The 24,556-nt window shown below is 42.4% G+C and overlaps 1 protein-coding gene and 1 non-coding gene across 2 annotated transcripts in view; both read left to right on the forward strand.

Annotated features, from left to right (window-relative positions):
- Positions 1-24,556, forward strand: part of ANTXR1 (ANTXR cell adhesion molecule 1) — a 255,517-nt gene that overhangs the window by 185,743 nt on the left and 45,218 nt on the right. The window contains exons 15-17 of the mRNA XM_090281456.1: positions 1,073-1,168; positions 2,390-2,557; positions 12,529-12,609. Of these exons, the coding sequence (XP_090137582.1) occupies positions 1,073-1,168; positions 2,390-2,557; positions 12,529-12,609 (345 nt within the window). The remainder of the gene's footprint in view (positions 1-1,072; positions 1,169-2,389; positions 2,558-12,528; positions 12,610-24,556) is intronic.
- On the forward strand, positions 17,153-17,350 carry LOC150006149 (small nucleolar RNA SNORA73 family). The gene has a single exon (XR_016512105.1). It is a non-coding gene; the product is annotated as a small nucleolar RNA SNORA73 family (small nucleolar RNA).

Below are 24,556 nucleotides of genomic sequence, written 5' to 3' on the forward strand. Positions count from 1 at the left end.
GCATGACAGACAAGCTTCCATGAAACTTACATTCCAGCATGGAAAAACAGACAATAAATAAATATCAAGCCATAATAAGATCTGTAACTAAACATAAAACAGATTAATAGAGTGAAGGGACTGTGGCTACTTTAGAAAGATGTCCAGGGAAGGTCTCTCTGAGGAGTTATAAGAAGGATCTAGCCATGAGCACACCAAGGAAAGGGTATTCCTAGACAAGGGAACAGCTTGTATCCAGGTCTTGAGACAGGACTGTGCTCAAAGTACTGGAGGGACAGAGGGAGAACAAGCAGGCTGGAACGAGGGGAGAAGGAGAGCATAGTCAAGAAGAAAGCTGGAGAGATGAGCAAAGGCCAGAGCTCGCAGGGTAGAGTTGGGGCTTGGATTTTATTCTGCTTTGTGGAGAATGGATTACAGGAAGTACAGAATGAATAAGAGGGCAGCAGGGAGGCCAGTTAGGAGGAGACCACAGTATCCAGGAGGAAGCTTATGGAGGCTTGAGACCCATGTGGTGGTTTGGTGATGGAGTCAGAGTTGGAGAAGTCACAGATTTAGGATCTTTTAGAAGTAGGTCAACAGAATTTGCTGACAAATTGAGATGGGGTTGAGGAGAAGTAGTGAAGGGAAGAGAAAATTTAAGAATGACTCTCAAGCAGTAGCAAAAACTATGGAACAGGCCTGAGAAGGTAAATCAGGACTTCTCTCTGATGTGGCATAGTTGAGTTGTGTCAACAGTTGGAGCTCACAGGAGTCAGAGATGAAGATGTAAGTTCACAAGTCATCAGCATGTAGATAGAACTGGATGAATTACCTACAAAGTAATAGAAATGCAAAAGAGAACAGGTCCCAGGATTGTGCCACAACTTTACCAGGTAGTACTGCTTTTATACCCACTTTACAGAGAAAGAAAATAAGCTTAGGTAGGCTAAGTGACTTGCCCACGGCCCCAGTAAGTGGTGGCCCTGGGATTTTGCTCAGGCAGTCTACTTTTGTCCATGTTGCCATAGTGGATATACACATACAGCTACAGCAGTGGTGCTTTGCTTCCTTCATGTCCACAATCTCTCTATAGGAGGAAGATGATGATGGTCTGCCTAAGAAAAAGTGGCCTACAGTAGATGCCTCTTATTATGGTGGGCGAGGTGTTGGAGGCATTAAAAGGATGGAGGTAAGAGAATAGCTTAATATTCTGTAGTCCCCCTTATCTGCGGTTTCGCTTTCCACAGTTTCAGTTACCTGCGGTCAACTGTGATACAAAAATATTAAATGGAAAAATCCAGAAGTAAACAATTCATCAGTTTTAAGTTACATGTCATTCTGAGTAGCATGATGAAATCTCGAACTGTCCTGCTCCATCCCTCCCAGGATGTGAATCTCCCCTTTATCCAGTGTATCCACACTGTTAGTCCCTTAGTAGCCATCCTGGTTATCAAAACATCTGGTAAGGCATTGCAGTGCTGGTATTCAAGTATCTATTTTACTATTATACACCAAAGAGAAGCCATAAAGATTTTCTTTTAGTGAAAAGGTGAAAATTCTCTACTTACTAAGCAAAGAAAAGAAATCATATGTTGAGGTTGCTAAGATCTATCATGAGAACAAATCTTCTATCTGTGAAATTGTAAAGAAGGAAAAAGAAATTCATGCTAGTTTGCTGAGAGAGAAAGACCACATTCACATAACTTTTGTAATAGTTTATTGTTATAATTGTTCTATTTTATAATTAGTTATCATTGTTAATCTCACTGTACCTAATTTATAAATTAAACTATTATAGGTATGTATGTAAAGGAAAAATACATAGTATATTCAGGGATTGGTACTATTCATAGTTTCAGGCATCCATTGAGGATCTTGGAACATGTCCTCCATGGATAAGGGATGACTATTGTACTTATATCTATGTGCTCCCTACTCATTGATGAAAAACCCAAGCAAACTGATGAAAACTCATACTGAGGTCTGGTGGGGATATGAATTGTGAGGCATCAGATGGAGAAATGGCAGGTACAACCTTTTAACTGTGTGCCCCATATCCTGCCCACCATCAGTCAGAGCAGTTTGCTTAAAAAGCCCTAGTGGTTTCTTCTCCCACTGGAGTAAAATCCAAAGTTCTCACCTGGGCCTGCAAAGCCTTTGCACCTGCTCTCCCCATGGCCTGGACATTCCATCCCTAAATATCCATCCACACGGTTTGCTCTCTCTGCTCCTTCAGCCCTCCCCCTTTCCCTTTTTCCACACCTCCCTCTTCCTTGGCCCTCAAAGTCCAGAGGAATTGAGGATTGGGGAGGATCTTCATTGCATATCACACATGTATTTGTGATCCCCACTCTTGGGGGCATCATATTTTATTTTGTCATTTTGAATTTTTGTATGTTACTTAATTTAGGTTCGCTGGGGAGAAAAGGGCTCCACGGAAGAAGGTGCTAAGTTGGAAAAAGCCAAGAATGCCAGAGTCAAGATGCCAGAGCAAGAGTACGAATTTCCTGAGCCTCGAAATCTCAACAACAACATGCGTCGGCCCTCGTCCCCCCGGAAGTGGTACTCTCCCATCAAGGTATGTCTCTTTCTATCAAAAATCCATCCTCACTCCTGATAAAACACTTACTTAGTAAGAATCAGACTCCTTGACATGATGAAATAACAACCAAATTCCAGATTATGGCAGTGGAACAAATTTCTTAAATCGTGGACTTAAAAGCATAGGTACTTGCTTTTTCTCAATTTCTGCATTATCAAGGTTGAGAACTAGGCTTTTTAAAATCACCATGGCAAAGTAGTGGAATGAAAGTGAACTATGGTAGTAACCCCAGAGGATCTTTATAAACTTCTATAATATTTCACTTCATTGGTAGGCAGTTCCATCAACTAACAGTGGAGTCCCCTTAATGCCTAATCTCTAGCCCTCTTGCCATATCATAAGCCCCTTCCCCTCCCACCAGTGTATCAGAACACACTGGTGGATTGCATTGGTCATGGACCTAGGACTTTCTCTCTGGCTGTGAGCAAAAGCCCTTTTATCTTCACCACCTCTCTTCCCCTCACAGCTCAAGACCTTAAAATCTCTTTAGTTTATTAAACCCTAAAAGGCGATTCATGCTTCCCGAAGGCCTCTTCTTTTGCTCTGGGATACAAAGGCCTTTGAATATATGTGATTCATTCAATACCTTTGTTCTTCAGGTTTTCCCATTAGCATATGCACTATGCTAATTGTCAAGAGCATGAGAAAATCATAGCTTAGAAGAAGACTCTTGAGAGAATCTGTCCCTACTTCCTCATTCCCTATGGGAGAAAACTGAGATAAGCAAAGTCCTTGTCTTTCCCAGGTCCAGAATCCAAGACCCCAATTCAGGTCTACAGCCTCTAGTTCTGTGCTCTGAACACAACTGGGCCAACTCCAAGGCCTCCAGTGAAAGACTTAATATATGAGCCAGCTCTCATCACAAGCACACACATGCATGCACATACACATGTACCCCCACACACGCAAACATATAACCTTACTCCTCTTCCAATGACAGCAGAAACAATATTCATTATTCTCTGAGTTATTTGCTCATTTTAGAACAGCTCTTCTATGAAGTAAAAAAAAATAACCATTTTAAACAGCAGAGTGATACTTTATTGGTAGTTGTCTCTTCCCAGCCAAACCAGCCCATGCCCACACTAATTGCAGTGTATTTTCATTTCAGTTTGCCATGTTTAAAGCAGTGAGATTCTTTTTTAAGATACAAGCCCTGAGGCAATGGTTTGAACTCTGGAAAGATTTGGGCGAAATGTAGTTTGCTTGACTAACAGCTGTTTGCTTGCAATTACTTTCTAATGTGGAGCGTGCAGTGGCGTGCATGCGTGCACAGACAGGAAGGAGCCAAAGAGAATCTCAGAGAAGAAGAACAAAGGGGTTTTTCCATGATGTCGTTTGCAGCCATCTGTACCTTGTGACTAACACAACATATCTGGTTATAGCCAGATTTTCACTTCTGTAATCTTGGATGTTGAAAAAACATAAGTTCTGTTTGAAGAATCTGATCTGTGCTTGAAAGCACATTATTCCTCTATTAACTGGTCGTTTAGAACTGAGTTTTATGAAATAATAGAGATGTGAAGACTAGGTTTAGAAATCTAAAGTTGTTCCCAACACCCACTTGGAGTAGTATCAATTCAAGTATTTGTTGGAAACCTGAGTATGCAGAGGTTTGCAAACCTAGCTGAGTATCAGAAGCACCTGGGAGAGCTTTAAAAATACAGATTCCCAGGCATAATGTCTCAACCTAATGACTCAGAGTCTCCCAAAAGGCTTTCAAAGGTACGCTGTCCATCACAACTTGCTCACTTATTGTCATTTAGTGAAACTCCCCCCTATAATGCCTCCCTTTCAAATTTCACATCTAAACTCCCCAAGTGACACCCTTCTGTTGGCCCCAATTACCACTCCTTCCAAAGCCCTTGCTCTCGAGCCTCCCTGTTTGTCGTTGTGTTAAATGTCTGGTTCTCAGAGTATGGTCCCTGGGCCAGCAGCATCAGCATCCCCCAGGAAGTGTTAGAAACGCACACTCCCAGGCCCCATCCCAGATCTACGGAATCAGCAACATTGGAGATGGGGCCCAGTAATCTGGGTTTTAACAAACCCAGTTAAGAAATTGTCACGGAAGGTCCCAGCCAGCCTTCCACTGGAGGTTCCCTGAGAGCAGGAACTGTGGTGTCTGGTAAACAGTCCATAATCATGCCTCGCTGATTTGTCAGGAGTCTCAGCAAGGAGACCCATATTAGATTTCTCAGTCCACTTTCCACAAACACAACTGTGGCATTAATGCCAAATGGCTGAGAAAATCAGCCTATCAGCCAGGTGGGAAAGACCTGTGATGCCGGCAGACTCACTAAGCACCTCAGCAGGACCCCCTCGTTAGGGCGTGAGAAAGTGGGAATGCCCTTCCTGCTGGGGGAGCAGCTCGTGTTGCTAGGTAGGAGATGTACAATTGCCCTGGTGGGATCGCTCATGTTTATGAGCTTTCTTCCCACCAGATCTCACCCCCTGGAACGCACCAATTATGCTTAACTCATCTCTGAACCGCCAATAAGCAGCACTGTATCCGGCACAGAGTAGGGACTCCACCATCTGTTGTTAGAGCTGAGGCATAGGCTGTAATTATGAAACCATTCCCAGAACATGGTGCTGGTTAGGCTATCTCCTGTGACCCACATGGATCGCTTTGGTACCCAGACAAACTGGTGACATTCTTCTTGCCACCTTTTAAGGAAAGCAGAGAAAAAGAGGCCATCTTATGTGTATCTGGGCCGAGTGGGTTGAGGGAAAGGCCAGAACAAAAGGCTTGAAATAAAAACACAGAAAGGAATTCAAGAGTCAGAATGTACACTGTTTGTCCAGAAGACGTGCAGGCTTGCTACCAGAAATTCAGTATTAGCACAATGCATGCTCACAGATGAGCCTCATTCTAGCCTATGGATATCACCAGGCCTTGGACAAAACACAGCCCCGTGAAAGAGGTATAAAATGTATAGATTACCCAGATCATTCCATACCACGGACTGGAGGCTTCAGGTTCATTTATAGGACAGTCGGACCTCAGAATACTGAGGCTATAACTAGAACTAGCTAGTCTCACCTTGGCCAGGAGAATCCAGCAACAGCAAGCCACCTGGATGAAGCATGCGCAAGTGAGGCCCAGATCCAGGGCTGCCCATGCGCTCGCTCCTTTATTTCTCATAAACTCTGCCTCCCTTTCCTGAGCTATCTTACTGGATTTGTCACAATCCTGGCAGGGAGCAGAAGGCACATTCAAAAGGGCTAACCTATGTGTGGGGGAAAAAAACTAACGTAGGTGTGGGAACCTATAGTGGTGGTGAGGCACACAGGAACGAGCATGTGACAGTGGGAGCTGCTACACCCCCAGGCCTGAGGGAAGGAGGACAGGTGGTGATGTTGTCCCTGGAGCTGGTGCCTTAGCAGTGAAGCTACCCAACGGGAACTGCAACCATAGAGAGGGAGTCAGCAGTCTAAATCTGGCCTGCCACCTGTTTTTATGTGGTCCACAAGCTAAGAATGGTTTTTATATTTTTAAATGGCTATGTTAAGTACCTACATAACATGACATCCTTGTGTTTGCCTACTGACCTTCAAAGTCTAAAATATTTACTCTCTGGCCCTTCACAGAAAATGTTTGCAGAACCCTGCCTTACAAAAATGCAGCCACTGTTGGAGGCAGGGGGTCAGGAGGGAGTAGGGGGAATAAATACCCCAGGCTCTCCCTAATTTTGCCCTCTCATCTCCTTCTGGTGCCACCTACTAGCCAAACCAAAGAGAAACCAGATGACACCGTCTGAGGAGGTCTGGCTTCTCAGGCACGGAGCCACAAAGACAGAAAAACAGAGAGCATATGGGGGCAGGCAGCTCATGAAGACCAACCAGTCTACCCACTACCCTACTGTAAACAGGGGCACACCGCCACCCGGTGCAAAACTTTCAGGGGGTAGTGGGAAGACTCCTAGTTCCCCAGTGAAAGTAGTCAGAATCATATACATCTTTAAACATATTGCACTTGACTCACGTTTTTCATGCATTTCATGAAATAGATTTGAGAAGCAGGTGAGCACATTTGCTAAACAAACCCAGACGGCATTCATCAAGAGAAGGAGTCCACAGTGGTCTTCTCTTCCATCCCCCAGTCTAATTTAAGGCACTGCCCACACTTCACTGTTTCCTCGTTCCAGGCTCATGACCATTCAGCCTGAACTTTTGTTTTGCTTGGTTTTTACCCCCTGGATTGACAGCACCCCATGTTTCTCATTAAATTGGGACTGACCATTTTAGACAAATTAAGTAATGCCCAGATATATGGCCACCAGATAGATTAAAACCAGGACTGTTTTCAGGCTTGCTAGAAGGCTCGTGGCCTTCAGAGAGACCATTTTTCTCCTTTTCCAGTAGCTCCTCCACATGACTGAAAATGACAGAAATGACAGCCAAAGGACAAAAGCCAGACCCCGGCGAGCCAGGCAGACTGGCTATCCCCTGCAGGAGCCAAACCAGCCTGCGCTTCTTGCAGGGCCTGGGAGGGGGCAGCCTTCTGTTCACTTTCTGTTAGGCCCACCTATTGTCCTTGGCCTTAACCCTCTTGACCTTGTAATTAAACCGCTTTCAGTTATGAAACTGTACTGGTTGTAGCTCAATACATACAGCTGAAGCTTTAGATGTTGTCAGATGTGCTGTTGATGTTGAACAGACATTTTTGTCTCTCTTCAGCTACTTTTTAGAAAGATTCCAAATGTTTTTTAAACAAAGACCAACAGGGAAAAAAAGAGCAAACAAAAATTACCATGTGCATATGTATGTGTTATGTGCATGCATGTATGTGTGTGTGTAGGAAAAGTTTCCAACTTTATGCATTGATTTATTTCATTTAAAGGGAAGCATGAGGCACAATATTTACCATATATTTTAAGGTGTAAAAATTCTAGTGTTAGTGTATAACGGCCCTATAAGTTGCACTACCCTCAAAATTCTCACCCTCTGACTAACTTCCGCCTAGTTAAGGCAGACAAACCAGACAAAAAGACACAGCTGCTGCTTGCCAAAATAAACAAATGAATTAAAGGGAAAGAAAATCCAGCCACAAATGCCATGTACCACAGTGCTTTGAATGATAGGGGCACAAACCTTCCAGGCACAAGCTTATTGTTTAGGAAGAAACAAAAGCTAGAGTTTACACAGAACTTCCAGCTTAACTGACTTTGTAGAATAGACGTTACTGTCTGAGGCTGAAGTGCATTGGGAGCCTAGAATTGATAAATTTCTCATTTTACCGTCAAAGTGTGTCAACTTCAAATGAAAAAAACAATTTTTAAATGTCAGCTAATACGGTCTGGCAGAGGGTCTCAAGGTGGTTAGGGAAATCTTTGCTCCAGAAGCAGGTAGGCACTTCTCCTGGGGAGTGAAGACCTGCATCTTGAAATGCATCCTGTGCAGACACCGTCCTGTGCGTGGTGGACACTCAGTTCTGAGCTAAGCAGTGGAGTCAACTCAAATGCTCTGGGTGAGGTCCAGGGACTGGTTGAAAAAAAAACCCTGAGGCTCTTCTGACCTCAAAGGGATGCTATTAAGAAGCACAGTAGCCATTGTCTTGAAATGACAAACTTCTACCTACATTCAGAAAATCAAGGCTCCAAAAGCCTTCCTTTTGACTTTAGAGAGTTATAAACATACTTATTCTAAAGCTCACTTTGGCTCTTGCATAAAAAGCTCCCTGATGTAGGTATAGGAAGAGGTATAGAATGTGTAGATTTCCCAGACTATTTTCTATTCCATGGAGTGGAGACTTCAGGTTCACTTGTGGGGCAGTCAAACCTCAGTATACTGAGGCTAATAACTAGAACTAGCTAGTCTCACCTTGGCCAGGAGAATCCAGCAATAGCAAGTCACCTGGATGAAGCATGCGCAAGTGAGGCCCAGATCCAGGGCTTTCCATGCGCTCGCTCCTTTATTTCTCATAGCAACCCTCAAAAGTAGAAACTAATACTACTCCCATTTTACAGATGGGAAGACCAAGGCACAGAGAGGCTCAGTAACTTGCCCAAATTCACACCGCCACTAAGATGTTCCTTGCTTTATTTTGTTAACTGCAATGCATTCGTTTAGATTAGCAATGAAATCTGGTATTAATCAAGTAGGAGAGAGGACAGGGAGCCTAAAGGAAACTCTTTACAGAGTGAGTGACATGATAAGGGCCTGGGCCAAGGCAGCACCCACGGAGCCAGTGGGACAGTGTCAGGAAGAGGCAACTGGAGAGCTGTTACAATGAGAATATCCACAAGGAGTGGTGGAATTTGGAGGTGAGGAGGTGGTGGAGGGTGGTCCAGCTTGCCCTTCTGGATGGATGGTGGTGCCAAGAACCAAGGCAAGGCATACAAAAGGAGCAGCAGGTTTGGAGAAAGATAGTTCAACTTGTGATGTTTGGTTTTCAATACTTGTGATATGTCTACGTTACAACTGAGATTTGGTAGTTCGTTGGATACCCAGATCCAGATCCAGAGTTTAAGTGTAGACTAAGCTGAAGATAGAATTTGTAAGGCATCAGCAGAAAAAGAGAAGTTCGACCCATAAGACTAGATGAGAGTACTCCGAGTGAGCACTCAGCCTGGGTGGTGAGACTAGAAGAGGGCCCAGGGAAACGCCGCTGTGTCAAGTGTAGGCAGAGGGGAGGAGCAGGCAGAGGCTGATGGCACAAAATCCAAGGAACGATGTGCAGAAGGGAGAGGCCCAGCACATTAGATCTCTTAGAAGAATCAAGTAAAATGAGGCACGTGGGTGTCTGAGGCATTTGGCACTCGGGATGCCACGGGCAGCTTTCATTAGAGTGTTGGAGCTAACAAACACTGCCAGAGAAGCCAGATCATGTCATGCTGAAAAAGGACACGTGTGGCTTGAGGGATAAGGGGAAATAGGGTTGGAAAGGCACAGGAGAGAGGATGGGGAGATACATGCTAATAAAGTTCAAATTATTGAGTTATTCCACTCCACATTACATTCTTTTCCATCTATCTACAGAGGCTCCCAAATGATCATCTTAATGACTTTACCGTGATCAGAGATAACACTTAATGAATACTTTCTATGACACAAGTACCTAACTTCAATATCTAATTATACCATGTCTATAGGATAGACAGTATTATCATCTTCCTTTTAAAGATGAGAAAAGTAAGTGTTAATGAGATGGAACAACTTGTCCACGGCTGCAGAGCTAGTGATGGGTAGAGCCAGAATACAAACTCAGGTATGTAGTCTAAATTCAGTCATTTTGTGAGTAAATATTACGTGTTGACACAAATAAAAACTTAATTTATGACCCATTTTCCTGGTCTTATACATCTTAGGTGGCTTCTGCTCTTTTGCTCTGCATGTAGCTTTAAATTTCTGCTGAGTTAATTAATATGTTTCAACAGCCAATTTCTTCTCAGCCACATCTCATTGCTCCTTATTTGTCAAGGAGTGGTTAGCACACAGGATACTGTGGGTGGGCTGATTTACAAAACCAAATACTGTTAGTCCCCCCAAAAAAGGGAAAGAAAAAGAAAAAAGGGCCTTTTTTCAGGAAATCCACCTGCTTATATGCTGAGATATAAATGCTTATCCCAAAGAACCTTAAAGGAAAACATGCAACTGATGATTGAAATGCGCTGAATGCAGAAAACCATGCTGAACACAGCATTCTAAATTCATTTCAAAATATTTTTAGAGGCTTTCATAAATACTTTGCAAAAAGAGATGAGAAACACTACACTTAGCAAGGCAAAATTTAACCCAAAGAACTTGAGCAATAGTTGATAAAGGTTCAAGAGCATATTTTTTGTATCAGAATATAATGCACTAGAAAATAATTTCAGAACACATAGTCTTGGAGATGATATTCTAAAATTAACATTGCCACTGTGAAAGCTTTGTGTCAAGGAACTTGAACTCTCTAGACACCCCCAGCCTTTCCAGCACTACCCTGCGGACTCTTCCAGATCAGTATTCTCCAGCATGCCTGCCTGAGACCCCAGCGGGAAATACATCTTGGGTGTATGCCCAAGCATGTACATGCGTGCACACACATACACACACTCATCATACACATACCCGCACATATTTAACTGAAACATATTTTTCACAAAATCAGTACTTATCCTCACCATGTGCAATTAACTATAATCTTTTCTTTTTTTTATCCTATTTTATTTGTTAAAAATTCTGTTCCTAACAAACAAAATTGTTTCATGAGTGCCTAAGGAGTTGCAACCTACAGTTTAGAAACTCTGTTCTAAAGGATCTAAATTCAAGTGCTCCAGACAGAAGAATTGCACAAAGAAGGCTCTGCCATCAGTATAGTGGAAAGTATATGAGCTTTAGAATTAGATGGACCTCCTCAGTGAATAAGCTGTGTGCCTTTGGGCAAGTTAGTCAATCTCTCTGATCCTCCATTTCCTCTCCATAAATCTTTGGGACTGCTGGGAGAAAGAAATGAGAAGACACACCTGTAAAAGCACCTAACCCAGCACTTAGTAACATTGAATCCATTGATTCATCCCACAGATCTTTAGTGAGCATTAGATGCTGATTTAAGGGCTGGATAGAACCAGTGACACCTCTGCTTTCCTGGGGCTGATATTCCAGTTGACAAAGACAGATGATAAGCAAATAAACATAGACAATGTCAGGGAGTGATAAGGGCTGTACTCTTTCTTATAGCTGCTGCAACAAATTACCATAAACCTAATGACTTAAAACAACACAAATGTATGATCTTACAGTTCTGGAGGTCAGAAACCTAAAATGGGTCTCGTTGAGCTAAAATCAAGGTGAGGCCAGGGCTGCATTTCTTTTTTTGGCAGGCTTTAGAAGAAAATTTGTCTCCTTGCTTTTTCCAGATTCTAGAGGCAGCCACAGCCCCTCTCATCCCCCAAATCTCCAAAGCCTGCAACAGTTGGTTGAGTCCTTATCACTTAAATCACTCTGACTTTGCTTCTGTGGGCACATCCCCTTCCCTGACCCTGGCACTCCTCCCTCCCTCTTTTAAGGACCTATGTGGTTAGATTGAGTCCACTTGGGTAACTCATAATAAACTCTTCATCTCAAGATCCTTAACTTAATCACATTTACAGAGTTCTTTTTCCCGTGGAAGGTAACATATTCACAGGTTCCAGAAAATAGGATTTCATCTTTGAAGGTGGGGAAAGGGGATGTTTCTGCCTACCACAAGAGCAATGACAAAAAATAAGGCAAAGTTAATGGAGTCACCAACCAGGGTAACACTAAAAACAAAGCTAAATAAATGTCTTTATCATTTGCAATGGCAGAAATCAGCCTTTGTTCAGCATGTCTAGGGCACTAGAATGGCCAGAGGCATGAGACAGCCTTTGTCACATATTGGGAAGATACTCTTCTCAGATACAGTCAGTTACCTACAACTCCAAAGTTGTGATTTGGGGTGATCTGTGATTTTTGGTAATATGTCCCTTGATCTTTGGGTTCCTGAGCAAGTCATAGCTGTGGAATGAGCTTAGGCAACAGCCAGGTATCTGTATCCCAGGGGCCTATCATTGGTCTTGCCTGCTGGACACTTCTGTTTAGCAATTTTCCTGGATCTGTCTTCATTGTTTTAATTTGCAAACTCTGGGCACCAAGTTGGAGAAAAAAAACTTTAATGAAAGTTGAAAAGGTAAACAATGAAAGTTGAAAAGATAGAACTGTGTTAGGATATGCCCAGAAACGTGGCAAGGGCAAATGCCAACAGCCTGAATGAACATCTCTATGTTTGTGAACTTGGGACCCTGAAGCATCAGGATCCTCTGTTCAGTGTCTCTTCTCCTGTGTTTCTGGTCTTAGGGACTAGAAAGTCACTTACCCAGTCACAACCTCATGGCCAGTGCTGTGTTGTGCACATGAGCAAAGAAGCATGGAAAGTCTTACGTGTCTGTACTGGCCAGTGGTCTGCTTACACATGTAATCTTAGTGCTTTTTTTTTTTTTCAGGGAAAACTTGATGCCTTGTGGGTCCTACTAAGGAAAGGATATGATCGCGTGTCCGTGATGCGTCCACAGCCAGGAGACACGGTAGGATTCAGTAATGGTGTCGCATACACAGTCTTTTTCTGTCTCCCTTTCCTTGTAGAGCTAGAATAATTCCAGATAAACAAACCCAGCTATTATCTCATACAGTGACACATAAGGAGCTAGTTTGCAAAATTCTGTGTTTTGTAGAACATTGAGTTTTGATTTGCTTTTCTGAAAAGAATTCTGACAGAAATAGGTTTGGTTTAACTTCCTGGTACCTGCACATAGTACGCAGGTATGGTGAGTAACTAAAGATGGGCTGGCTCTGACTTTGGGCTACCCCAGGAGAGAGGCCTGCTGCTCTCCACTACACTGGACAGTGGTGACAAACAGGATGCCAGAGCCACAAGACAGGGCAAGGAAATAGGGGCCACAGAAAACTCCCACCATCTTCCAACAGGTGTTGGGCCCAAATGGCTCAAAGTCATAGGAGGACCTTCTATCCTGGTAAGGATTTGCCTCAAAACTATCCAGACCAAGTTTGGAGCATCTCCAACTAAGAGGATTTAGAAAGGGAGAAGCCAGCAGAGACCTGAGAAGCCATCTGCCCATGTCTTCATTAGTAAATGAGAAAACTGAGGAGCTGAATCACTTGTTCTATTCAGATAGTATTAACACTGGAAATGACCTCAGTTCTGCTGAGGTCACATCACTGTATGCCTTGTAAGAGCAAGTCGTTACCATAAAATTAAAAGAGCAAAACTTGGAACCAAATTCTCCCTCAACTCTCAGCAACCTTCATCTTCCATCTGCTTTTCAAGGAATCAGGCACATTCACCCAAAAGCAGAATGAAGTTGTCTAATTTAGAACCCCCTTCAAATCAGATAGAGCTGGGCTTGCATCTCACTTCCTTCTGGCTGGAAGATGTTAAGTCACTTAACATCTCTGAACTTGATCTTTATAAAGCAGATGATAATAACTACTTCACAGTGTGACAGGTTGGAGAAAGCAATGTTTGAAAAGCATTTGGCCAACATTGAACACATAGTCATGCTCAGTCAATAGCAGGTATTATTATGATTATTTATTTTGTGCTTTTCTACTACCTGTGGAGGGTTGACGCAAAAATTCAAACCGTACTACAACCAGTGTGTATCAAATATGTCCGTATCTTAGCCATACCCACTCTTCAAAATGACAACAGGAGAGCAGAGCCTGTTAGGCCCCCCTCCTTCGCTCCTGGTGACAATGGAAGGTTTGTGGCTGAGGGGATTTGGTCTAAAGTGTCAGTTTGTGCAAGCTACTCATCAATTAGCTGTTTCTGCTCCAGGCTGTGGCAGGGACAGCAGGCAAGTTTGACATTTAACAAAGCAGGTCATAGAAATGCTTGGCCACCTTGGCCCTTATGACATACGGAACTTGTATTTTGTCTATGAAGGTCAACAAGAACACATTGCTATAGTAAGTTTTAAGTATGAACTCTACAGTTAAGAGAAATGAGCGTAGTCCATACACTTTATACTCGGGGTGATATTTAGTCCTTATAAGTTACACATCTGGTTTCTGTGGAAAATTAAATTTTCTTTAGCATACATGAAACTCATCTAAGATATTAAGGGAAAAAAAAGAAGAGTAAGCTACCTAATCTCAGGGTCAGTAGTACTATTTTTTGTGACAGAGCATTCTAGTCCAGTATACAAGCCCATTTCAGAGCAACTGAAAAACTCCACCAAATCTGTTAACATTCCATTTTCCACTGACCAGTTTGGCCAAAACAAATTTATAAACTGGGTCAACCTGAGAAGTGGGAGGGGTTTGGAAAGAGGAGGGACAGAAAGAAATATTATCATATGTTAGATATAAGAAACAACTGGGAGCAAAAGGCTGAATAAATCCAGCAACAATGAAATGAAAACATAAAATGTCCTTTAATAAGTCACATCTAAGTTGACTCTCTCATTTACTACTTCTGAAGATGTTTTGTATGCTTTTGAGAAACACAATACCACCTTGAATTTTCATTCTCAGATCACAAAAAATAATAGATTTAAAGTCCAGGATGTTTTAGAATTAGGGTACAGTTGACCCAGGCCTGTCACAACTTATGGTTGTCCCTCCTACTTTCAAGTGGGCTTTTTAAATAGAAACCCTACTGAAATGTTAAGACACATGGGAGAAATAAAGGCAGAGAATTGTGTCCATGTAGTCATGACGATGGCCACAAAAATCTTTGTTGTACACAGAGTTACACAAGAAAGGTCACAGATTACTTAGGAACAGGAATTCAGAGTTGCCTTATGGCAATTCAGAAGATAATTCCAGGGAAGGAGGACTATTTTATCTTTGTCTATATGCGTATGCTGTTTTGTTTTGCATTACTGTAAGAGACTCTCAACAAACATACATTACTTACATGGTGATGATTCTTAAGAATTTCTCAGCACTGATTTATGGGGCCAACCACATTTTCCATAAACTCAAAATGACTACATCTAGGCATGTCCTCATGAACATGAGTCATAGGTTATGGATTTTTTGAAAAAATAAAAACAAAAATAACAACAAGAATCACCTAATTACATTCTCAGGGATTTCTTGTTTCTTTTTTTTTTTTTTAATTTCCCTTTTTTTTAATTGTTTTTCTATTACAGTTGTCCCATTTTTCCCCCATTGCTCTCCCCTGCTCCCTCACCTCCCCCCTCTCCCACAGTCAATCCCCACCCCATTGTCCGTGTCCATGTGTCATTTATATTAGTTCCTTGACTAGACCCTTACCTTCTTTCCCCTTTTTCCCCCTCCCCTCTGGTCACTGTCTAGAATCTCAGGTGATTCTGAATTCTTTAAAATACACTTAGACCTCACAGAGACTCGGCAATTCTTCCTTCTCAGTACCTGTCTGCTTCAGCCTCCCCCCAGTTAACCCATTCCAGCCCTACAGATGCAGACTCAGTCTCACCAACAAAGCTGTTGAGGCTGCTGAAAGGGCTGAGCATCTACAGGCTCTACCACGGAGCCGATGGTTGGGGGAGGCCTAAGCCCACAGCCACACCGTTCCCTGGGATGAGCACCCACCTCCTCAGAGCTGTCCATGCCCCAGGTCAGGGAGATCATGAATGGGATGACAGCAGGAGACCTGACTGCTTTCTGTCTGCCACCACCCATCCTTCTCTTTCTGCCTGGAGTGTGTTCACAGTCCTGTTTTTCCTCAGAGCCCACCAGGAAACCCTGAGCCACAACAACAACAACAAAAGTGCCAGAAGAAACCACTTAAATAACAAACCAGCAACACATCTGATCCTAAAATTCAAAGGGTTCACTAAGCATATGGTATTTTTTGCTTAAACCATTTTCCTACATACATGCTTCCAGTATGTAGCTTCTGTTGTGCTCTTTCTAAAACATGAATCTCAGTATGCTATTCCAAGGCTTTAGATTTGCAAAGATGAGGAAAGACCTCAGCTTGACTTAGAAAGGCTGCCCTTTCCATTTCATCTGCTACTCACCTCAGGTTCCCCCATCAATCCCTATCGGCCCTAACTGCCTGGAATTGCTCACCATTCCCTGAGCAGACCAGAAGCTTTTGAGTCTCTGTGCCTTTACATATTCTAGTTTCGGTGCTGGAAATGCCTTTTCTCTACCTAGTAAACTATCACCTTGACAGTATTGTTCATTACTCCCTGTAAACACAAAGAGTTGCTGTCCAGACCCAGGCTGTACAGGGACTCTGCCAGAGCAGAATGCATTCAGACTCCAAGCAAAGTATGGAAATTAGGACCTGTGTCCCATGAACATTTTCCACGATGGTCCCCAAGACTTTCTACAAACCTGGGACACTCTTTGAGTTCAGAAGGTTGGTTCACCTTTTAAAGACAAAGGTGGAAGGGATTCAGAATGTTCATCTGAGAAAGACTTAAAGGCACCCTCAGAACTTTCTAATTTGGTCATGTCTTAGTCATCACATTATGCATCCCATTTTGTAACCTTTTTTTAAATCACTTAACTATATTCAAAGAATTATCTTTTCATGTCACCACATATCCTGGTATAATGTCATTTTAATGACCATGTCATATTCTATTGTCTATCTGTGACATAATATTTCTTCCTGTGTTCTCTATTTGGACATTTATTTCTAAATGTTTATTGTTTTAAATGAAGCTTTATCAGTATTCTTGCTATCAGATTAGTGTCCACATTCATGTATGTTTCCTTAGAATAAGTGTCTAAAACATAACAGCATGCAAAACTTCGAAGCTTGATACATGTTGTCAAACTGCCCTCCTGAAACACTGTATGGGTTAACCTTTATGTCTGCATCTATCAAAAGCCCACCTCCCCAGATGTTCACCCAATATTATTAAATTTAGGTATTTGATAGGTGCTAATTTAATTTACATTTTTATTATTGAGGTGGAACAATTTTTAAAGGTTTATTTTCTCTTTAATGAATTGCATATACATGACCTTAGCCCTTTTTTTGATTTTAGAATCGAGTTTTATATGTTCATTTGCTTAACCATCTGTATGCATTTATTAATGTTTTGAGAACCTATTATGTGTCAGATGGTGTTTACCTTATGAAACTTAAAAGTCTAACATTAACCAACATGGATATCCCGGGAGGTCACTCTCCCCGGGCTCCGTCCAGCTGGCGCAGGGGAGCATAGGGCTCTGCCCTGTGATGTATAGTCCCTTTCCACGACGTTGGAGAGAAAGCTGGGCCTTGGGTCTGCGCCTGCATATTCCTACAGCTTCTCAGAGTCCTTTGGACAATGACTGAGGAAACAAAAAAAAAAAAAAAAGAAGTCTAACATTATGTATAGAGCCAAAGTTTTTCCTAGTTTGCCATTTACCTTTTAACTTTTAAAAATATATTGAAGTTACCTATAATTTCATAGTCAAATCTATAAACCTTTATGTCTGCCTTTGGTGTCAAATTGAGAACAGTCTTCCCTACTCTGAGAGAACATAAATTTTCACAAAAGTTTTCTTCTACTGTTTCCATTTCCTCAGCCTTAGTTTTGGGTGCTAATGTGAATTGGCACCTTTTCTGTATCTTCCTAGGTACTTTATTGTAAATCCGGGGAAAGTGCCTTTGGGAGCTACCAGCCATCTGTTTTATTAAACCAGAAGTCCTGGAGCATTAGCTTAATGTCTTTCAAGTGTGGCATGTGACTTGGATTTACTTTGCGTCATCCCAAAGAGCAGAACTAGAGCCACAAGTAGAAATTACAGTGAAGCATATTTCATCTTAAAGAATTGAAGGATAAGAGTTTCAACCACAGAGTGGGCTGCCTCAGATACAAGTGTTATCCAACAGGGATAAAACCAGTTAAACCACACAGCTAGGATATTGTACATGATTCCTGTAGCAGATCAATGGTTCTCAAACTTGAGCACAGAATAGCCTAGAGGTTTTTAAAAATAGACTGCTTCACCCCACTCTCAGAGTTTCTGATTCAGTGGCTTTGGGGTGGGGCCTGGGAATTAACATTTCTAACAAGCTCCCCGGTGATGCTGATGCCAGCACTCTAGGGAGCCCAGTTGGAGAACCAATGAGATAAATGAAACTAGATGACCTTCAAGATTCTTCTAAACCTGGGAGCTTAGGATTCTAAATCAACATTTCTATACTTATTTGACCACCAAGCCACCAATTTCCCATATTTCTCCATAGAACACCTATTGACATAATTGAGGAATAACTAGCCTAGCTTAAGTCTAAAGATTGAGCCCCGATCAGTTGCAGAGAAATCCTCCCCAGCTGCAGACAGTTCTGTTCCTGGATTACTGATTCCAAACCCAGAAGTAAAAGGGAACTTCACAACCCATGGAATTTCATGAAATCCAGCAGTTTTCAACCTGGTTGCATGGTATGGTCACCTGGGGAGCCTTAAAACATGGATGCCAGGGCCCCACTCCAAAGGTCCTATTTAATTTGTCTTGGATGAGGTCTGGACATCAGGATTTTAAAACCTCCCAGGTGATTCTAATGGGCAGCCAGGTTGAGAATCAGTGATCTGGTCCAATTCCTTGTTTTTCATCCAGGGTAGCATCTTCTCTTTCCTTCTGGAAACAATTTGAAGGCAACTCCCCATAACTCATAGGCATAAGGGAAATGGACAATTACAATCTTCATGTTCTTTCAAGTCCCTTTCCAATCAAGAAGGTGGTTAACGTAGCTTCTGGCTGCTGTATTATTGCTACTTCCTGGGTAAAGAGGATGGGAGAGAGAACATATAACTCTGCCTCATACGTCTTTTCTGAGTATAATTCAGTCAATACGTTGACCTGACCAGTCCAAACCCTCACTGGTCATTTTTACCCCAGTTCAAACCCCACCTCCCATCACCAGCTCTGGGAGAAAGCCACTGGGGTTGGATGTCTTCTTTGTTTTCAGCTGCTTCATTTTGCCCAGATCTGGCATCAGGAGGCTGGCACATTCCATCACTCTCAGCACAAACAAACTACTAAGGCACACTGAGCTTGTTTTGCAAGACTGGGCCTCCTTAAATCAGAAGAGACCCAGGAAATACACACATAAATGCACATAAACAATGTTTGAAACTCATCTGAAGCACGGAGGTTGTGCAATCCTCTCCCACAACTCTAGCTCCAGGGCTGCTGTTGTGCAGCTGTTACCAATAAGGGAGCTTCCAGTCACATGCGTACCAAGTCTTCCTACTGTCACAGAAGCAAGAATGATCTGGGGCAAGTTACCCCCAGGGGGAGAGAGCATCCTCAGCTCAGTCCTTCGAAAGCAGATAAGCCTCCTGTCACATAAGCACTCAGGAAAAGTGCCTTCCAATTTCTCTCTCTCTTCTCCCTCCTTCACATTCCTGGCATTACCCACTTCTACCTCCCCTTCACCTTGGCTGCCTTTCCTCCAACAGATTCACAAACATCTATTGTGCTCTCAGTAAGAGCCCATCACTGGATCAGGCACTAGAGAAACTGATTAGAACAGGGCTTTACTTTGGCTTCCTAGAGTTTGATGTATGATCTGGAAAAGGAGAAAGGGTCTAGCCTCATACTAAATGCAGATGGTTATCGAAGCACAAACCCTTTAAGTCAGGGTGGGGAAAGAAAAGGGGGAACAAGAAGGAAACATAGGAGGAACAGCCAGAGAAAGAGAAGATGTGACAGGAGAATCTGGAATCGTGAAAACCAAGAGAAGATGATATATCATGGCGGAGTGTGGGGTCGACAGTGTCAAGTGATGGAAAGTTTAGATGCAAGCTGACACCAGTCCTGTAATTAGACTAGTAGTTAGAAGGTCACAGTAACCTTTGTAACCGAGGTTCAGGGGAATGATGGGGACAGGAGAGAAGTTTAGCAGAGAATGGGAGGTGATGGCGTTGAAAAAGGGCTCTTTGTTTTATGAAAATGGGACTTGAGCATGACTAGGTGCTCGTGACTGAGGCCTGGGAGAGTAAGAGGTGGAGGAGAAGGGCGCATTGGTGGAGTGCAGGAGCCCTGAGGAGGGAGAAGAGCTTAGAGGACCTAGAGACCAGGAAGTGCCACTCTTTCTTAGTGTCATGGGTGAGCTTTCAGGTACGGGTGAAGGAGGGAGGGAGGGCAGAAAGCTGAAGAACCTATTTCAAAGCTTCTGTGATGAGGCTAGTGGAGTGGGGCAGGTGTGGGTACAGCTGCTAAGAAGAGAGGATGAGGAGGAATCCAGCCATACCTTCAGAATCCCGTGGCTCCTCTATGTCAGCATTTTCTTTAGTTTTAGGTGGATGTCTGTCTCATGCAAGAAATGTGAGTAATTCAAAATGCAATATTATAAGCAATTCACTTGAAAATTCTACCTCTAAGACCGCCCTCTATCAGGTCCCTTGAATATACTGCTATAGGTTTATTTCTCAGTGGCAGAGTGGAAATAATGACCCAAAGATCAGTGCTAACTGCTTGCGGGCAGGTTTTGCTGTGCTTTGTTAATGGAGATCTCTTACTTCTTGGCAAAGTTAAATACCATAATATCTAACAATTAGCAATAAACTAGTTTTATCAGTTTATAATAGGCCACATTATAAATTACTTAAGAGTGGGATCCTTGTCATATATTAATATTGTAGCATAGCACTGTGTCCCATAGAAAAAGAGGCCATCAATACATATTATTGATTAGAATTAGGTTAAAGCAATGATTCTGGAGTCAGTCCTTTGCTCCATCATGTACTAGCTGGCTGACCTTTTCAGGTCACTTTACTTTTTAAGGTCACTTCCATTTCCAAGGAATTGTTTGCGTGGCACACAGACCCCTAGAAGTTCAGGCTGTGTCCTGTGACAGAGGTCCAGCCTGAATACCACTGGACAATTAAGCTCCCTCAGAGAAGGGTGCCTTTTCCCAATACACAAAGGTACCATGTGGGCAAGCAAGGGCCCCATCATTTGAGAACAGAAAGCAATTCTCCCCAAGCGTTGCTTAGATACATTCAAAAATATTGCTCATTCAGTCCAAAGGGTTCTCCCAATTTTATCATCCCCTGTAACATTTTTTCACTATTTCTTACCGCCACCAAGAAAGCACGTTCTTAGTTAATGGAGTGTTTACCATATATTATCTTTTTCCTTTACTCAGTTTTGATCATACGCTATATAATTCAATGTCTAATTCTTTGATTTAATTTAATCCTATAACATCAGGGAAAATAACTTTTTAAATCACTTTGTTTCCTAGGCAATTAAAATAATTAAAACCACTGTTTTATGTATGCTGATAAGACATGCCTGCATGAATATTGGCGATTTTAAAGGATATGTGTATGTCTGTGCAAAGAAATGAACATTTGCATTGAATTGCTTGTTGGTGAAACAACACGTCCACCTGACATAAGTACCAGCACATCAAATTTCTAACAACACCCACACAGCTTGGTGCAAACTGATCATCTGAGCATCCAGCATGCACAAAATTGGCAGACATTCCATAGGAACTTGCCCTAGGTCCTACAGTTCTTGTCATCATTTCCTTTTCACAGAGGAACCTTCTGTGTTTGAATCTCCTAACTTCCACTTTCCTCTGAATATGTTTCATTGCGTCCCTAGTAAACTCTGTTCTGACCACACTGAACATTGAAAGTAAATAGAGCAAACCCAAGCGCAGGACATGTTCACTCATTTCACTAAGAATAATCATTACCAGCCAGTGGTCACTGAGGTACTGGGAAGGGTTCTGTGGAAAAGACAAGCAAGCATGAGATGTAGTGACATCAAAGAATGGACTACTGGTTGAGGAGACACAGTGGATGGTGGTCAAGGTAACTCCCTCAGCAGAGCAAGAGAGAGCAGAAGGAAAGGAGAGCAGCAGAGAAAAGACAGCCCAAGTTGGCAGGAAGCCTGCTCAGGGACTGGTAGGACTTGAATTGAACTTTGGAGGAAAGTCAGGATTTGGTCAAGCAGGCGGAATATAGAAGGGTCAAGGGAGCAGGTCTCCCAAATCAGGACGCAGCCTGTGAGTGCCTGTGGCCAACCTGCAATGAAGAGACCTCTCGGGCTGGAGTGGAGGGAGCCAAAAGTGCCGCCTAAGTCTGAAAGGTGAACACGGATGAGAGTTCACCCCCTTGATGGTTGGACTAAAAAGCTGGGACTTACTGATAATTCTACAACTGTTGTGAGCTAATCTTCATCTGGGATAAACATTATAGTGCCAAATTATATAGTATGTTAAGAAATGTAATTCAATACAAAGTTTTGCAAAGCTCTGGTTTGACTAGATATTAATAGAGTTTTTAGTTGTTTTAAATCTATTTATAAAATGTGGTCACAAATATCTCACAGAACAGCTAGATTAAAGTCATCCTACCAAAGCTCAGAAACAATGGATTCTAATATGTTGATAACTAGTTAATAAGCTACTGCAAAGGTCCATTCGTGGATCATAAGGCTGGAATTTACATGGTGATGCAGGGAATAACAAGAAATAGGTGAAAGTGGCACTATCTCCATGCAGCATGGCGGGAGAAAGAGAGCAATTATTTTGGCATCAGAGGGCCCAAGTTCAGTCCCAGTTAGTTAGGTCCCTGCCTGTGACCTTAGTTAGGTTAACCAGCCTCACTGAACTTTAATTTCTTCGTTCATAAAAGTGATCTCATAATCCCTACTTCTTTAGGTGTTATCAGGATTAAATAAAATGACAAGTTGTAAATAATTCAGTTAGATGGGGGTTCATTTTCTTCCCCTCCTTATCCTGAACACACTGCAACTGATTTTACAGAAGTTTAGTTACATCTCAAGAAGTATGAAAAATTTTTCAGAATTAGTCTCATGTTTAAATCGGTGGTGACTGAAAGAATCAAGTTATCTACCAATTGAAGTCATTATGTGAAAATCAATCTCTTCTTGCACAATAGACAAAAAGATTTATATTGGCTTTCTACATTAAGGAAACAGAAACCTTCAAAATTTCTATCAGTACCTGACACTGGGTTGTAAGTCCCCAGCAAATCTGACCACTGACTCCTGACCTTTTGTAAACTTTTGTAAGAGTAGGTCTTTTTTTTTTTTTTAAGGTGAAGAAAAGCAAATTATAGGAAATGTTCCTAGAGGGTGTGATTTATTTTGGCATAGCACCTTCCTTGGATGTTTGAATTCCCAGTAGGATTTATTCATTTCTCACCCTTGGAAATCTTTACTCCACTGTCTCATTGGAGAAGGAGATGAGTACTGAGAATTCTTGGCTTTCTTTCCTGAAGTTAAAAAAAATAAAAAGTTCAAGTCACCCTCCATCCACAGCAAAAACCAAACTGTATGCAAAACCTGCCAAGTTAACTTGCCTCAGAGAAGCCAAATCTAAAGTAGGTGATGCAAAATATACCATCTTGAGATTTTTTATTGCACCAACATTTTCCCCCATCAGTAGGAGGTCTCTCTGAATAAATAAATGTGGAGACAACTAATGTGATTGAGGGCTCTCCCTCTTCCTCCGCTCCCTCTCTTTCTCTCTTCCAATCTTCTAAACTACCTTTTTCCACATGCATACACTTTTGCACACCTATCATCATCATCATCATCATCATCATCATTTTATAGCTTCTTTTAGGACTTTCACCTTGGAATTGCCTCATCTCCCAAACAGCTGCAGCACAGAAGGTCAAGTCCTGGTATCAAGCTGCAAAGAGCAAACAGAGGAGGTATACAGAGGCTGAATGAGACAGGGTTGAGTAATAAAGACACCCCTGTTCAAATTTCCTGACCTCATTTTTTCCTTCCAAACAGAATTGGGATTGAGGGAGATAGGGTTTGATTCTAGGCTCAACATTTTACACAGGTGCATACCATTTTAGCACATTTGCTACTTTGTTCAAAGATGATGTTGATGTCTAGCCACATGTCTGCAGTGGGCCTGTTCCTCCAGCTGAGGGCATTGGGGAAGATCATCTCTAGGGACAATCTATGACTCTGCAATAGTCCTCAATTGAGAATCATCTCTCCCCAGGCTGGCAGGAAGTTCTGTTTTGGCCTCAAAGTATTCGGTTGAATCATAGACAGCAAAACCTGACCTAGGAGATAACCTTCCAGAATTCACAGTGTGGAGAAGAGCCGGGCTACTATAGACCATCCATATGTACCCATATCCATCCCACCTCAACCTGACCCTCAGTATCAGGAATGAATTGGGAATTTCCAGCCCTTCACTTTAGAGGTAAGGAAATTGAGGTCAGGAAAGGTGATGGAGAGACTTGTAAGTACTTCCTAGTACATTTTCTCCTTTGCTCCCCATCACCACCTTACACCCTCTTTGCATATTAGGAAGATGAGGCTCAAATAATAAAGTTCCTGCTCTGTTCAAGGTCACAAAGGGAATTAGTGAAAATGGCAAGACCAGAACCCCCAACCCTACAATGCCTGCCTTGAGTCCTCACCCCAGGCCAGGGGAAGAGGGTAGGAACTGTGATTGGGCTTGATCTCTCAAGGAGAAGGTAGGACAAGATGCAACTTTGGAAGGCAGAGCTGGCCCCTGCCACCCAAGCACCTCTGTTTCTGCCCTCCTACCTTCTTGCA

The sequence above is a fragment of the Furipterus horrens genome, unplaced genomic scaffold (assembly GCF_987537825.1).
Source record: "Furipterus horrens unplaced genomic scaffold, mFurHor1.1.pri manual_scaffold_6, whole genome shotgun sequence".
Lineage (NCBI taxonomy): Eukaryota > Metazoa > Chordata > Mammalia > Chiroptera > Furipteridae > Furipterus > Furipterus horrens.